Raw genomic sequence first — 17,202 nt, 5'->3', positions numbered from 1 at the left:
CTGGAGGATCTACAAAGGGATAACCCAATAAAAACGCAAGTATTGTAGACCCTTAGACATCCATGGTCATCAAGAGCCGGAGTCATTTCCTGCAGGACATGAATCAAGTATCTAAAACAAGCATTCATCGTTTCATTTGATTTGAGTTATTTAGCCAGGATGGTCCACTCAGTAACAATTGCCACTGTTTTCCAGGGAGTCCTGGAGCATAAGAAATGCTCACTAGTCATAAAAGATGATCAAGCTTGATTTCGCTTTATTTGGTTCTTTCCCCATTGAAGAGTATAGATGAACAACATGTCACTTGTTTTCCATACTTAGTGATTCCTGCCAAAACCAGCATCTGGACCTAGACACACTGCTGTGGACAGGTTTCTCATTTTCTTTTCTTTTTTGCTCTGGACTCCCAGCCTTGTGGTCTGCAGTACTGCTCTATGTCCTTATTGTCTGGTCGTTAATTGATTGATTGTCTTTGATTGTCCAGGGTCCACTCACCTGTTTTCCCATACAGGCCTGTATCAGTCCCATAATAGAGGGGAAGATTGAAAACCAGCAGTGCTGTGGTCCTCAAAGCCTGTATCTGAAAATATTTGACAATAGCTATAAACCAGATCATTTTGTCATTCATATGATTTCCTTTGAAAATATTTCATGTCAACATTAGCGTAGCACATCCTGAGTGTCCTGCATTGATGCTTCTTATTTATTATGCTCTGTGACATGCTATCATGAAAAGTATATAGGCCATGGCTATTACAACACAGCATATACAATATTATCACATTGAAATGAATAGAGCATTGATGCATTGTTATTTCACTCACTACGGCATGCATGCTGCCACATATTGGACACCTGGGTCCGTATGTCTCCCTCCCCAATTCAAGATGGATGCCCTGCCCGGTTCAGAGTTTGAACGATCACAAAGAATGCGTGGCTATTGAAGATCTTAATCTTTTCTCAATATATATTCTTCAAATGAACTGCATTGGCGATGAGAAATTAAAGCCACTCATCAGTCTCTAAGTGCCCTGTCATTGAGTGACAACGCTGACAGAATGGTCGACTTCTCGCTCTATCTCGGCTCAGTCTTCTTTATTATGCCCCTCTTTCATTCCACCTTGTCCTCCATCTGCACTCTGGTGAGTCTGTCTGTGTCACCTTGGGCACCACCCATCAGTATCCATGCCCACTAGTCCTGCCAGGCGTGTGGGTATCTCTAAGCTAGGGGGCTCTCTCAGAGCACAGCCCTGATTATCTTGGTTCAATTGACTCATTTAAGTAATTGTACCTTGGTGGTCAATATGGTTTACTCTTTGGTTTGGTGTTCAATTCACATTGATTCTACATTTTATCTGATTTTAATAAGCAGTGATATATAAAATCTCTGTTATTTAGCCTAAATGCATAGCTAGGCCTAAATAGATTCATAAATGGGTGTCCATTGTTATGCTGTGATAGAAGTGAAATCGGTCTTCAAAACGACATCAAACGAGAACATTTCCTTCCTTCTCTCTCCGTTTTTGTTACTCTCTTTCTCCTTCCATTTTCATTGCCTCTCCTTCTCTTTCTGGCTGTGTGAGCGCGAGCGCAGTGACAGATGGCGAATCCCTCTTCCCTCGGGAATGCAATCTCTGTGAATGCGGGCGCATGTCAATCACCCGCGCTCATGTGATGGCTCTTGCCAATGACGTGCCAGCCATATGGCCTGGCATCATAACTGGTATGTAACCCACCCAGCCCTGGTAGAGGATGCCACACTACTGTCTCTGTGCGTTTGGGGTAGGGATAGCACAGCGAAGAAGCATCAAGCTAGGCTACAGCCGCACCTATTGGAGTGTCCGTGCAGGAGGGGTGTGGACTTGGACTGGCCACCCGGAGATGGTGTAAACAAACGCGCTTTCGCCCCTCACCGAGCTCCAAGACGGCGGTAGGTTGCATATTTTGGGATGGTCCGAAACGAATTATGGAATTAACACCAACGAGAGAATTTACACAAATGTCGAATGGAACATTTGTTATTTCATATAATTTATCGTTAGAGAAACAACTGATTATCTTGGGCATTAATCGAATTATATTGTTCAGCGATATAAGGCTGCTCTCCTCGTTGTTTTATCTACTATCTAGTGTGGCAGATCTAATCAAAGATACAATTTAATCCTGCTCCCAGCTCTTTATTGGAGCTATCATTTAATGCGAACACGGGAGGGGATTGATCCCACAGCGGAAGACTGTATTTAATAACCTAGCTAAGCATTTAATAAACTATCAATTCGACATATAGTCTCCTAAAGATCTACACGCATTATTCTACTCATATCGCAGGCGTATCGATGGAGCAGTGTCATTTGCTTTGAGAGGGGGTTGGGACACTTTAAAGACCCTCAAATCTTATCTCCGTTTGAAATGGAGACATTTCGGGACAGAACCTAAAATCGGAATAAAAGGAAACCATGGTGTGTGTGTGTGTGTGTGTGTGTGTGTGTGTGTGTGTGTGTGTGTGTGTGTGTGTGTGTGTGTGTGTGTGTGTGTGTGTGTGTGTGTGTGTGTGTGTGTGTGTGCGTGTGCGTGTGTGTCCATGCAGAGCACTATGGGAGTGATTCTCTATAGAGTTACATGTAGGTTAATTGACAGGTATTGGTTTGCGTTAATTACATTGTACTTATATGATTAGAAAAATAAATCCACGCACTAACATGCACAGCTGGGCTCATTAATCTACAAGAGGCATTACGTTTTTCTTAACATGATCACAATATTTGGAACTCTAAAAGTGATTTAAGAACTATTTTCTAATATCAAGGTTGAATGATTTATCTAAAATAGATAGATAGATGAATTTATTTGGCATGATGTATTGTGGACTTGGAGCCTGTTGTGCCAAGACCAATAGAATAAATCAGTTGAAATGGAAGCTTCTTGTTTCGAAGTAGAATACTTTTCAGTCTATAAATTCATTGAGGAGCATCGTGATTTTCTATTTATTTCGATCAGTAGAAAATCTGTATTCTTACACATAATTAACATGTTCATTGTAATTAGGACTAACTCTTAGCGTAGTTTTCCCCAGCTGATTTTATCCTATTTTTCCCAATCCCGATACCCTCCTCCACAAATATTTTTGAAAACTGAATCTGCTTGATAGTCACATATGCGTGGAAATGGTTCTAACTCAATGCAAATAACAATTAAGTAAAGCGTGACTATTATCAGAAATGAGCGTTCATAAATGAGTATATTTGAAAATTCCACAATTTATTCTGCCTGTGTTGGAATGTGGCCAGAAATAGTGGGGGGATGCGGAATGGGGTGAATGGGTCTACCCGACGCCCAATGTGCCCCATGGGACCTTATAATAGGACCAGCACCGCAGAAACATGCTGTGAGAGGGCACGCCAAGGCACGTGCACGGGGAATTGGGGAAGAGCTTTCGTTGGGTCGCGTCTGTCGCCCCACTATAGCAACAGAAACCCCCCAAATGTGTGAATGTAGGCTACAGCTGTTAGCCTACAACTTTAATTAGCCTACAGGACGAACAAAATTAATTAGGCAACTAAGATTGAAATATTTAATAATATGTTATTTTTGACGAGTAATCAAAGTAATTTTACACTTATGAATGAACAAGATATCTAAAAGTATTGTTTTTATGCAAATACATTGTATTCTTATTATTACATTGGCATATTATATCACAGGCCTATAGAAGTTGGCTCAAGTGCACACTTAGGTCTAAAGGAATTTAGAACTTTGCATTCAACTATTATAGCTTATATGCCTATAACCCTTATTCTCTCACAGTATTGTATTCAATCCATTTACTTTTTTTGTTGCATCTCGTCTGTCAATCAAAATCAACATTTGTATAAACAAAAATCTATATTCGGATAATACATAACCTATACACCTATGCACTGTCTGAAACTGCTTCTCTAGGCCTTTAGTTCTCATCTGTCTTGCGATGTTTTCCAGTGCCACCATGTTGACAAGGCTATTCAGCGAGGTTCTGCCGGATGTCCAGAAGCTCTCGGGTTGGGTGGACGACAGCGAGGGCGAGGACTCCAAAACCAAGGAGGACGACCTGGGTCACCTGGAAGACGACGACTTGGATGACGGCGACGCCAGAGAGGGAAGCAGCCGGGATCAGTCCGAGATGGCTGGGGATGACGACGACGACGACGATGACGTCGACGATGAGGACTGCGGGGATGAGAACGAGGGGGGAGACAAACCCAAAAAGCGCGGCCCAAAGAAACGCAAGATGACGCCAGCAAGGATTGAGCGCTCCAAAGTGCGGCGTCAAAAAGCCAATGCACGAGAGAGAACGCGCATGCACGATTTGAACTCTGCACTGGACAATTTGCGTAAAGTAGTCCCATGTTATTCCAAAACGCAAAAACTCTCCAAGATAGAGACGCTGAGACTGGCTAAGAATTACATTTGGGCGCTCGGAGAGATATTGCGCAATGGTAAAAGGCCAGATGTGGTATCCTACGTGCAGACACTGTGCAAGGGCCTATCCCAGCCCACCACGAATCTAGTTGCTGGTTGTCTGCAGCTCAACTCTCGGAACTTCTTGACAGAGCAGTGTCCTGACGGGGCCCGGTTCCATGTCCCCAACTCCTCTTTCTCCGTGCACCCTTACTCCTACCCGTGTCCCCGTCTGTCTAGCCCTCAGTGCCAACCCGGCTCCAGTGGGCATATGAGGACCCATAACTACGGCTATGGCGACGCGGTCTACCCAGGGGCCGTCTCCCCGGAGTACAACAGCCCTGACTACGAGGGCCATCACAGTCCGCCTGTGTGCGTCAACGGCAACTTTTCCGTGAGGCAACAGGAGTCTGTGTCACCGGATGCAGACAGGAACTATCACTATGCTATGCACTATTCTGGACTGTCTGCATCTCGGGCACCTGCTGCCCACGGCCTAGCGTTCGGCCCCTCAGGAGCGCGCAGTGGTTCCGCGCACTCTGAAAACGTGCCGCCGCCGTTTCATGACGTTCACTTACACCATGACAGGGCGCCCGTGTACGAGGAACTGAACGCCTTCTTTCACAACTGAATCCTCCAAAACCCGAACAAACCTAGCGGACCCCTAAATACCCAAAATGACAATCCTAATGGTATAATAGTCTACCAATTTTGACACTGGATGAGGTTTTTAGAGGATGAGAGATGAGGTGGCAGGAATTGAGAGAAAAAGCCCTATATTGTCAATGTTGGTCCTCTGTTTTATTGATGTCATTCCTGAACTACCATCATGTACATTTTAAGGTGTGTCAGAAATCAATATCTCCAATCAAATGTCGACCTGTATGCAGAATATGAGTGCAATCAAAACAAATGATGTATAGGCCTACATGAACGAAACATGCTATGATGAAAAAAAAATAAAACGATATTTTATAACTGTCTGACATGCGGTGATTGACCAAAGAAGTTATTTCTGACTTGATACATTGCGGGGTGGGGTAAACTGAAGGGCAAGGGCTCCATAATGGTATCGTCCCAAATAAATGATTTGGGGTACACAGGGTATTCCACGTGAGTAGACTAATTCATAAGAACTGAGTTAATCAAAACATTTTTTCAGTGACAACAACCACTTTCTGCAGCAGATTCGTTTCCAAATCCATTATTGAAACGAATAACAATTTATCATTCAACTGACAAACTTGAAATCCCTGTTTAAGGAAGGAATAAGCCTATAGTCTAACCTCGTTTTCATCTAGTTTTTTTTTCCATCTGTGTTTTCCCCCTCAAGTTTAATGAACGAGAGATTCGACCAACCCTTCATGTAAACGTTATTCAGTTAGACACATTTTTGTATACTGTCTGTGGCTTAATCTTTTAATTTGACCACTTACAAGTAAATTGCTCTCAGGCAAATAAGCATTCACAAACATCCCGATTCACGCCTGAACCTATAGCTATGGAGACTGTCCGTGTAACTTTCAATTTTCTTTGAACTAATTTTGGTACCAATTTTGAGCCACTCGCTGCATTCTAAATACGGTTAATCGCCAAATTGTATATGCTATCCCTCTAAATTGACTGATGGAAATTTGACTAATGCTTAATTTAGGCTTTGAGTTCCAATATGATGATTATTTTAGAATCAATGTGGTCTGGCTACACAATGATACGACATGGGATATAAATGATAGTAGCATATGAATCATATAACACACATTTATGATGGGAACAAAATAGAACAAGTACCATTTTTGGATCATTTAAGGAGAGGAAATGAAATAGGAAACTGATTGAGTCGAGGAAGAAAAATGGCTGATAGGCCTATGATATATACTTGGAGCCTCGTGTTAGACGAGAAATTGATACACTATTAGAGCTACTGCAAAACAAACTCAACCCAATATTTATTTCTAAACGTTATCACATTACAATACTTGGTCAGCTGCCTAATGTCCCCCTTCGCCTTTTTCATGTTTATCTTTTCTTTATGGGACATAAAGACATGTCGCAAATTGCTCTCAGCATATAGATGTGGAGAAATGTTACGCCTTTCCTCTACTATTTTTGGTTTAGGGATAACAACAACACAAAAAAAAAAACACATGTTTAATATATTTCAAACAAACTTATTTCCCCAGTAAAATTAAATATATGCAATTCATTGCAGACCTACGTTTATTTGCATATTTGGAAATAAGATGAGTCAAATCTAATCAACGTTTATTTGTCGCGTACACAGATCAGTAGATGTTAAAGCAGGTGCCGCGAAATGCTTGTATTTTATCGATTATATGTATTTAAACACCAGTTGTAACGAATAATTTTATTTGAACAAAATTAAACACCACGCTCAGCTTCTAAAAACGTAGCATTCTCGCCGAGATAACAAACGCAAGACACATTTATGACAACATGTAGGCTATATTTTTCTTTAGAAATGTAGTGGCCAACGCGAATGATATAATATTGCGTACAATATTCCCATTTTGCAGCATAGACCCATGTGTGTTTGTAGATGGTTAGTCCTTTATAAGCATGTTGGATTTCATATGATCTGACTTACTGAAAGGACCCGTCACTTTGGACCGCTGCCCCGGGACCCATATGTTCCACCGTCCGTCCGTATGATAAGCAGCGGGCACTGGGGAGCACGAAGAGGGGTCTGGCCCATCAAGGACTGCCCCTTAAACAAAAAGGGAATAATTAGCCTAATAGACTGTGTTGCACAGATATATTTCGTTGTAACTTATTTTCTGTTCAAAATCTAGCACCTAAAGTTTTTCTTTTATTTGTTTATATCAAATACAATAGTCCGATTGCTCAGAATATGCAGATAAATAGAGGTGATACATGCTAAAATAATGGCCTGAGATAACAGGCAAATGTGGGCCTGTTCAGGCATTAAAACGATCAAATAAGAAGTTCAATAGCCTTTTGTAGTCTATGTGTGAGAGCTCGCCTCGGTCTACCTCTGAAAAATTATATTTGCCTGAAACAAAACATATATTTTTTCGTGCCTAATATTTTAGCGTTTTAACATCAGAGGGGTCAAAGGCACTTTGGCGAGGCAAAGGCCCACCACATTCGAGAAAACAGCTTGCAATGCTACAAATTGGCAGGTCCTCAAATGTAAGTGTCTGGACCAAACAAAAATATCGCACTCCCACCAACAGATATGAATAGTAATTTAATTATATTCATTTACAATGACTTTATAGAATAACCATATTTACAGGCATACTTGTCGTCGATGTGCCTTTCACCTTTTACTATTGAGAAGAATTCACTGAACGTCCTAAACAATGAGAAGGGCGTGCGGCGGGCCACAGGTTGCACGCTGATTAGGTCCCGAATGAAAGGGTGTGATTTCAATAGGCCTATCTAAAGTATGTTGTTATCTTTATACATTCCCCAACTTACAGTCGTATAAAGTGAAAAAAATATCAAACTGCGATGAATTACAACAATATTGCAGCCGAATGACCTGGGCCTCCTTTCCCAGTTGCGATGTAAGCATTATGATGATCGTACCAGTTGCTTCGTTAATTACGAAGTGTTAAATGTCGAAGTGTTTCTCAAACAAGCACGCGGAGAGAGAGAGAACGTTCTCTTAAGTGCGTCTTTACACCACGTGTCGATTCTGATAGGATCGAAAGAAAATACAATCTTACCAGAACACTATTGATTCCAGGATACTGACGACGGATCAGCTCCTAGAGAGACATAACCACCTATGGCTGCAAATATTGAGGCGTCTTATTATGTTTACCTAATATTAGGGCACTAAATCACAGATTTGTCATATTATTACGCAGATATTGTCACACATCATGAAACATATTGATTAAAAATGACAGAGAGTAAGTAGCCTACTGGCAAAATCGAAAAATATGATTGAAATACACATTCCCATGTTGCCTATTTATCTTTGAAAACACTCATATCGGTTTTCATTTGAAGCTTTGTAAGATTGGCAAACACTCTGGCCACTTTTTAGTTGTTGTCAACTTCCTTGTGAAGTTATCGGCGGTCAGTCACATGAATAACAGCCTAAACATATCGATTCTATGTTTAGCAGAGATCTTCTGTGAATAAAAAGAAGCGGAATGGCAACAACAGTTTTTAAGAGCAGCGTTAATGACGAAAGCTCTGGGAAACAGATCCGCCAGGCCACTAATGATACACCACAAGACGGTTCTAACGATCTTAACGATATGATATGGCTCTGGGAAAAGAGGCCCCGACCAATTTGAATCTAAACGTGAGGCCTATCCTATGGGCTAAATGCTGAACTCAACTATCATTTCGATAGCCACCGCAACCTATAGGCCTATGCCTGGGGCTAGCTTCTAACAAATACTCTATAACGGTCTCGTCATTTGGAATTCAGTGAAGTGAAGTTTCATTCCACGCTCGAGGGTGAAGGTCGGGCCATATAGGACACATAAGGAAGGAGCGGGGCGTGCACCCCTTTTTGTGCTATCCCTTCACTTTAACTGTAATGGTAGGATACAGTTTTGGGGGCGGGGGGTTGGCATTGGGTGGTGGCGACCGCTGCCAAAACGCTAAATGTCTCAGCACCAGTAGGCTAAGCACGGGAAGAGGAGCCCGCCCTCGCTCTGCCAGCTGTGCCACGTGCCAGCCAGCGCGCCCGGCCAAAGTGGTACTTCTGGGAGGGGCGAGTATTTCTTTCCTAATTCAGCGGCATCTGTTCATTATTCTCAAACGTTATAGGCTTTAAGAATGGTTCATGTGCGCGTTCCCGATCAAAAGTGACCTTAATTTTAATTTTTAATTATATTTTAAAAAAATGACGTCCTTGCACCTTTCACTGTAAACAGCAGAGTAGTTGTCTGGGAATTTCTGAAAGGGAGAAAGAGATGTGTTCCGTAGCCATATGGGGTTCTCTCAGTAGGCCTATGGGGCCTGATCAAATACAACCAACCCCATTTTGCTGTGCATAGCCTTCATGACAGGTTAACATAACCAAAATATCAAGTTTTAAAAAAAATAATACATAAATTAGACCTACATTAACTGATATTAATGTTAAAGTGATTATAAACAAGGAAGCCGGAAGATTTGCAGAGAAACAGATCAAATACGAATAGGATACTCATAATGATTAAAATAATAATACATTATTGCTGACATCCAATATGTAATATGATTATTATCTTTGCTATTAATTATCAACTATATTGATGTTGGTGTAGATCTAGGCCTACCAATAAAACGTATATGGTCATTATAAAACCATTCATTTGTTTTTAACCAGCCCTTGTGGGCACCAAATTAGATGTTATAATTACTTTAAGCAAAAGTGTATCGCATCCTGCTTATAACTAAAGGTATGAAATATAATACCAAACCAGTCATATATATATATATAGTTATAAGCAGGGTGCGATACACTTTTGAGAGGAGATAACTAAGAAAATGTGAGTGGACAGACTATAAGGTAACTAAGTGGGCTTACTTTATTCTAGTTCCAGAGAATATTGATTAATGGAATGACAAATCTCTAGTAGCCTAATCCTTGTACTAAATAAACGTGTTTTTAGTTTTACACCTGAAGCCAGATGACAGCAAAATAACCCAAACGAAAATGCCTATACATGTACAGGCATAAGTAACTGTGTGCTTGTATAATTTCGTTAAAATTGTCATTATCCAGAAACAAAACGTATTCATTTCAGCGAATAGACCTGTTTTAATCTGGCCTAACTAACTATTTTGCAACTGCTGCCAATTTTCACTAATCGGTCACTCTATCCGTGATCCACTGAAATTACGCCACGTGAGGATTGGGACACTGCGTTCCAAATTGGATTTAAAATGCACACTCCCCATCTGTGTAGTTTTATTTCAATTTATCAGATTAAACATTTGTCGGATTAATGTCTTAATTATTTTGGGATTAAATAATCTCGGCGCTAAATTATCACTATGGTTAATCATTTTCATAATACCTTCGAAGCACAAAACATCTATCCCACATTTAGCTTGCTATGTAAAAGAGCAGTCGTCATAATGAAGAGGCATATGCTAGGTTACATATGCAGCACATGCCTCTGGTTTCTAAAACGGATAAGTAGTCGAAATCACAATTTCAATAGTAAAAGGTGAGTGACAATATCTTGTCATGAGACCCTCATCACTCAAGCAATGCCTCCTGTGGATACTCCGGCCCATATGCCCCTCCTGTGTGACACACACACACACACACACACACACACACACACACACACACACACACACACACACACACACACACACACACACACACACACACACACACACACACACACACACACACACACACACACACACACACACAAATATAAACTGTATAAAGTTAGTACGAAGTATTAAACCAATATAAACGACATGGGCACTGCATTGAGACTGACTACACCCACAGAGGTCAGTTTCCTCCGCAGTGGGTACTGGCTGCCACCTCAGCTCTGCCCATCCGCCTGCCCGGCCATCTCACTCTGCCAGACTGTACGCCACGCCCAGTGCCCAGTGCCCAGTGCCCAGTGAGGAACAGAATTCCACTGCATCAGTGCACAATGGAGGTGTGTGACTCTCAAATGCTCAAACGCTCACAGGAGACAACGCGGGGAGTTCTCTCATGCGTGTGGTCCTGTATGCTACAGTATACCCACACCATGTGTGCTTCAACATTATTGTGCCACTTCACCTCAGTCTGCATATCTCAGATTCCCAATTCAGTCCGATTAAGCTGTCAATATCGTAGAGCCATGCAAGTTCATTCTGTCAAGTGTCTTCGCATTGATGAGGTGGACACGTGTGGACCATATCGCAGGTACGTTCCGTGTGCCTGCGATATTTGTGTGTGTTTATACATCAGGAGTGTGTGTATACAGTGTATTATGTGCATGGGAGGGTATAGAATAGAGGTTGTTGCTGGTCTGCACAGATGGTGGGAGTGATTTTTCGGGGGGGGGGTAGAGGAGAGGGGTGGGCAGCTCTGACGAAGCCATGCCACGGTGGTCACGCAGGCAGCCAGTAATTGGCCCCCATATTGACCAGTTTGCGGTGCTGTGGGGCGGGCAGCCTCCCAGCTGGACCTGTCAGATGGCATCGCATCCAGCTCATTGCCCTCTCCTATCCTCTCTTACTCTCCCCCTCTTCCGTCTCTTCCGTCTCTTTCTCGCTCTTTCTGTCTTTCTTTCTCGGTCGGCCTCGCTCACACGTGCACGTATGCAGATATGCACATCGTATGCACGCACACACTCCCACACACTTTCTCTCTCGCTGGCTCTTAACTGGAACATTAGCCTATGACATGAATAATATGTTTCAACGCTATTCTTACATCCTCTGATTTGCTATTTTTTCAATCTACGTTCATGAGTTTTCATGTATTATCTATGCCAAGGTTTCAGCCTGTAATTATGCAAGGTATCAATAAACATCACATCACAGATTATCATGGCCTCCGACTGAGGCCGTTTGAACTCTTTTGTTGATTTAACCTTTAATTCAAATGGCAAAGCAATTAAGAGTAGATTTTATATTTGCGACGATGAACTGTCGGAGTAGTATGTCCAGATGAGCATATCCTTCGTTTGAATTGTTAAGAAGACTTCCCGAATGTCAGCCAGGAAACATTCCAACCTGGCAACGTGTGGCTCCTAGGAGGAACATTGTGAGACAACATCAGAGGAACATTGCTGAAGTGAAATGAGACGGGTTAGATAGAATGTGTCAAAAAAGGATCTAATGCATTGTTTTTGTTCTCTGTAAGAGCAGGTGGTTGCCAAGTCAGGGTTCAGCCAAACAGTCTCAGGAATGAATGAATGTGCGTTTGTGTACATGTGTGTATGTGTGCATGCGTGTATGTGTGTTCGTGGGTGCGCATGTGTGTGCATGCATGTGCATGTGTGTGTGTGTGTGTGTGTGTGTGTGTGTGACAGGGTTGGGGCAGAGTAAGTGTGTATGTGTTGAAATTCAGTGGCAGCTGTTCATTAGTACATTACAACCACACTCTGGTTATTTCCGAAACAGGCAGACACACAACCAGATCGCCAGACTGGCCTACTGGCAGCACCACTGGGTATAATGGAATGGCCTGTTTCTTCAATGAATGAAACGAGGAAACAATGGACGCAAAAAGAGGAAGACTGACGCTGTCCACTATCCTCTGATTCTGAATGTCCCCAATGCTTTGTTTACTTTAGCATTGGAACTCCTGTGACAAAGTCACCTCAAGTACCCCCCAGCCCAGAACTACCACACTCAATTCAACTACTAAATGGCTTTAATGATATGTTGATTGGTTGAATCAGGTGTGCTAGTAGTTCTTGGCTAGAACAACAGAGGGATTAGGTCTAATTAATTGAAATTGCCATTTTATTATCATTATCAAGTCCTTGGCCCGAGCCAGAATGACCCACAAGGCAGGCAGCTTGATGTACATGTCCACCCCCTGGAGAGGACGTAAATCTATCGCAAGGCTGCTAGTCTATTTTATCATCATACAATGGCATAGTTGAGATTATTATTTTTATTTTTATTTATTTGTTAAATGCGGAAACAACAAATAAAAGACCACAGAAGAGCAGAATGGGAACGTCCACACGGTGTATTTGGCATAGCTTTACGTTTTGAATGTGCACACAGGGTGTTGAGCACATATGGCCCCCGGTGGATGCTTCATTTTCTATGAGCTGTAAATTAGACTGAAACACCTGGCTGTACCTGCAGTTTCACTAGCACTTCCCTGCAGTGTGTCTTCGGTAGGGTAACAGTTAGCACGCTAGTTCCTGCAGTACCGAGCCGTTGTTGGCAAGGGTTCGCGTCCCGGGTTGGCCCTGGGACGTCAAACTGGCGCATACAGTGCATTCCCTATCCCTCACCCTCCATCTCTCTTGGACCCTCACCTCTCTTTCAGTGCTCTCCTTCTCTATCTTTCCCCTTACCTGCCTGTTGTCATCTCTCTCTTCATTTCTCTCGTGACACCACGAGAGGCGCAAACACACCCATGTGTGTGTCCCTGCTTTCCAGTCTCTCTCCCTCCTGGTCTTCCCCTCTCTCATCTCGGGCTTTTCTCGCCTGCATAAAGAGGAGTAAACACATCAACGTGTGTGTCCTGATGCGAGGCTTGAGATGCTCGAGATGGAGTGTTGACACAGCAGGCTCTGTTGCTTTTCTCCATCGCCCCCCAGATTAAAAGAGATTAGGACGGGAACGTCTCACGTCAGGAGAGAATCATGGGTCGTGCTCAACACGAAACGGAAGAAAATGGGCCGAAACCGAGGAGGCATTATCTGAACTTGTCCAATAAGAAACACTCATTTACGCTTTCCTATCACAACATTTTTCAAAACATTTTGCGACATTGTGCCCCAATGAATTTACGGCCCAGATTTGAACCACTGTATTTGATTTCCTCTTCTTCTAAGTAATGCAGACAAAGAGCGAAGATAAAGGAAACAAATTCACGTTAGCATGTAGGCTACACGAGGCCTCTGCAGTAACATTTTGTGGGGCAGGTACTCAGTCTAAAAAGGAAGTCAAAGATCAGGAAGATGTATGTTTGCATCACTGAGCAGTGCCCAAGAAATAATTCAATCAAATTGTTAATTGCTACCACCTCCCTCCAAATCAAAACCAAACATGGATTCCATGTTGTGTTCCCACTTTGTTCGCACACCTGTCTGTCCTAGCTAATCAGCCTCATAGACAAGGAAGCGCCACTCAGCGATGCAAACAACGCATTCTTTATCAGAGCTGTCCGAATATACCCTCCGAAGTGGGAAAAGCTTCACCAAACAGGCAAAGACACAAGTTGGTAAATAAGTTGCACTGTGGGCTAGTTTTATACTGCTAGAAGGAGATCCAATCGAGACACTGGGCTAGTCTTAGAAATCGCCTTCCAAACTTCAACCCTTAGAAGTCAGCTAGACTCTTATAAGTCTTTTAGAAAAGTCTCACATGTATGGCGTTAGAAAACTAGGCTTTTAACCTTTAAACTACTAACTGTTTTCTTGTCACAAATATTCTCTCTACCGCATGCAGTCGAAAATGGCTCCCCCTTACCTGACACACCCACATCCTATATCAACTCAAACCAGGAAGTGACTCAAACCAGGAAGTGAGTGTGTATAGCCCACAGCCTATACACACTCAAGGAATGATGAAACCTTCTTCTTTGGTATCATGGAATTAGCACATTTTATTTGTGCATGTCGCCACCTTCTGTGAGGTAGTGTGTTCAATCACATTATATTTGTGATACAAAAATAAAATAGGGTGAAAAAAAATCTAAAATTGTACCACCAACACCTACAGTTGCTATACCACTATTTCCCAGAAATACAAATCTCAAAATATCTTATAACTCTTCTGTAGTAAAATCTCATACACCCATGTAGTTCTCTGCAGCTGCCACGTACACTCATTAAAAACCCACTACCCCATTCCACTACTTTGACACTATCTGCTCCTGCACCATGGCAACGGCCTGGGAGGACGGGACACCATCCTTCAAGACACCCTGTAACTCTTCTGAAGTCAAATCTGATATACCCAAGTACTTCTCCACAGCTGCCACCACAACATCTATATTCTGTGATTTTATGTTCCATTTCTGAAGTACAGTTGATAACCATTGCTATGAGCGCTAAGAAGCAAACCTTACTGAAGCATAAATCACTCCCTCAAATATACTGCACACTGGGATCCTCTCAGCATCCCTCCCCCTTGACCCATCCTCCTCTACTTTCTTCATTGCCTCAGCATACGAAACCTTCAGCACTACTCTGACTCTGGCCACTTCAACCTGCCTCTCTCGCACCGGACACTTCCGATCCCCAGCAACATGGGCGCCCCTACAGTTGACACACACAACTTTATCCCACCGAAACTACACAATCCTCTGTCCCATGCCTTCCTGCACACTTCCGACCACCCCTGCTACACACTTCTGCGACATGACCATTAAAGTCAGCAACAAAAAAGCTCTAACGGAATAACTAATATATCTTAACACGACGTTGTCTGTTAGAGATTTCTTTATCATGTTCAACGATGCCAAGCTCGGGTTCCGAGCTCTTCACCACACCTTCCACCTCATTTAACTCGCCCTCATTCACCGTCTTCTCATTCCGTTTGCACTCGACACCAATCGTCTTCGACATCCCATCTCCATTTTTAACGCCATCTTCCCCAGATTCAAAACCGACATCTGCTTTCCTCATTCTCTTCAAACCTCCTCGGCCTCTTTTCCGGCCCCCATTGCCCCTCAGAAATCCACGTTTCTGTGACCCTGTCCCAATATTCCTGTTCTTGTTCCATGATTCCCTCTCCCTGGGCCTCTCCTCCTGCCTTGCTCTATGATACAGTCATTGCTATTAATTAATTCGAAAGCATTTTCTAAAATCTTCCAATCATGGAACCTTGTGGGTTACACTTTAGTTATATTAGTTACACTGCAGCACTTCTGCAATATGCAGTTGCTAGATACATTTTTTTTAACTTTCAAATTAGCGATGTGATTTTTGAAGAATATAACATACAGATGACTCTCCACTAGGCGAAAGCTGGTTGTATCAATGCCGTTTCGACGTCATTTCAACCTAAAAAAAGGCATCATCGTATGGGACTTTCGTTTCACACAGCTTTTAACCTAAATCCAATGACATTGTGAAATGGTTGGTTGATTTCACGTTGAACTCACGTTAGTTGGCAACTCAACCAAATGTAAATCAAAACTAGACGTGTGCTCAGTGGGTCGGTGAGCTAAGTTCATCTGTCGTACCCCATCAGAACTCAAATGATAAACTGTTTTACCCCTCTGTTTATAAACAATGTAATTGTAAACAAACACGGTATAGCCTCAAAACATGTTTCAAACTATACTTCTGATATCATGGATGGTCAGTCCTTGTATCCAATAGCTCTGCCCATGACTTTCAGTGGTTACATTTCTACACCCCCATCCCTCAGCGGTAGACCAAATCAGTGGTGTGGTGTCCGCTTTGTTATTGTTCAAAAGGCAGATTGCCCCTTATAAGGATCACTTTACTTGAAACAAATGTGGGTGCAAATGTCATCATCATCCCAGTTTTTGCTCTGGGCTCTATCTTGAAAACTTGACTGGTGACAATCACCATTTTTTGGGGGGGGGACTAATGAACAAAATAATAAAATATTGTTTTTGAGTGAACTATCACTTTAATTTAAAGGAGGATCACCCCCAAAAAAATATTGGAAGGACAAACATGAAAAAATCACAACTCATAACAGTCAGAATTGATCAGGCGCATCATTGCATTTCCAAACCCACATCACAGTGAATGGGAGAGTGAATCAACATCCACAACAATGAATAAATCACCAGATTCCTGTGAATTAATCTCTCTTAAGTTTGTATTTCATTGCAAATGTGCTCAGACATCTCCATGGTAACAGGAATTCCATGAGCATTCCCAAGTGCATTGGCAACTCACTACAGACGGTCGGTGTGACATGCACTGCGAATATACACCCACACACACACACACTTTGCAAAGATGTGTTCGGACACACACACACACACGCACACACACGCACACACACACGATTTTAGTATACATAGTGTTGGAATCAACTTTACACAGCCACAGCCCCACCATCCACCAAATACTTCACCAGATTGTCATTTTATGACACACAAACCATCTAGGTCATACTAACCTTGTGTCATTCATA

General features: G+C 42.4%; 1 protein-coding gene across 1 annotated transcript; it reads left to right on the top strand.

Moving 5' to 3' along the window:
- Nucleotides 1–1,742: 1,742 nt before the first annotated feature.
- neurod2 (neuronal differentiation 2) lies at nucleotides 1,743–5,417 on the top strand. The gene is made up of 2 exons (XM_035753524.2): nucleotides 1,743–1,930; nucleotides 3,976–5,417. Exon 2 carries the CDS (start codon nucleotides 3,983–3,985, stop codon nucleotides 5,063–5,065), a length of 1,083 nt encoding a protein of 360 aa, XP_035609417.1. The 5' UTR covers nucleotides 1,743–1,930; nucleotides 3,976–3,982; the 3' UTR covers nucleotides 5,066–5,417.
- The last annotated feature ends 11,785 nt before the right edge of the window (nucleotides 5,418–17,202 follow it).

This window comes from Oncorhynchus keta, chromosome 3 (assembly GCF_023373465.1).
Source record: "Oncorhynchus keta strain PuntledgeMale-10-30-2019 chromosome 3, Oket_V2, whole genome shotgun sequence".
Classification (NCBI taxonomy): Eukaryota; Metazoa; Chordata; class Actinopteri; order Salmoniformes; family Salmonidae; genus Oncorhynchus; species Oncorhynchus keta.
Note: the sequence above shows the minus strand (reverse complement) of the source record. Positions and strands in the feature narration are given on the sequence as shown.

Coding starts and splice junctions, on each gene's coding strand:
- neurod2 (XM_035753524.2), top strand. CDS start 3,983: ATGTTGACAAGGCTATTCAGCGAGGTTCTGCCGGATGTCCAGAAGCTC.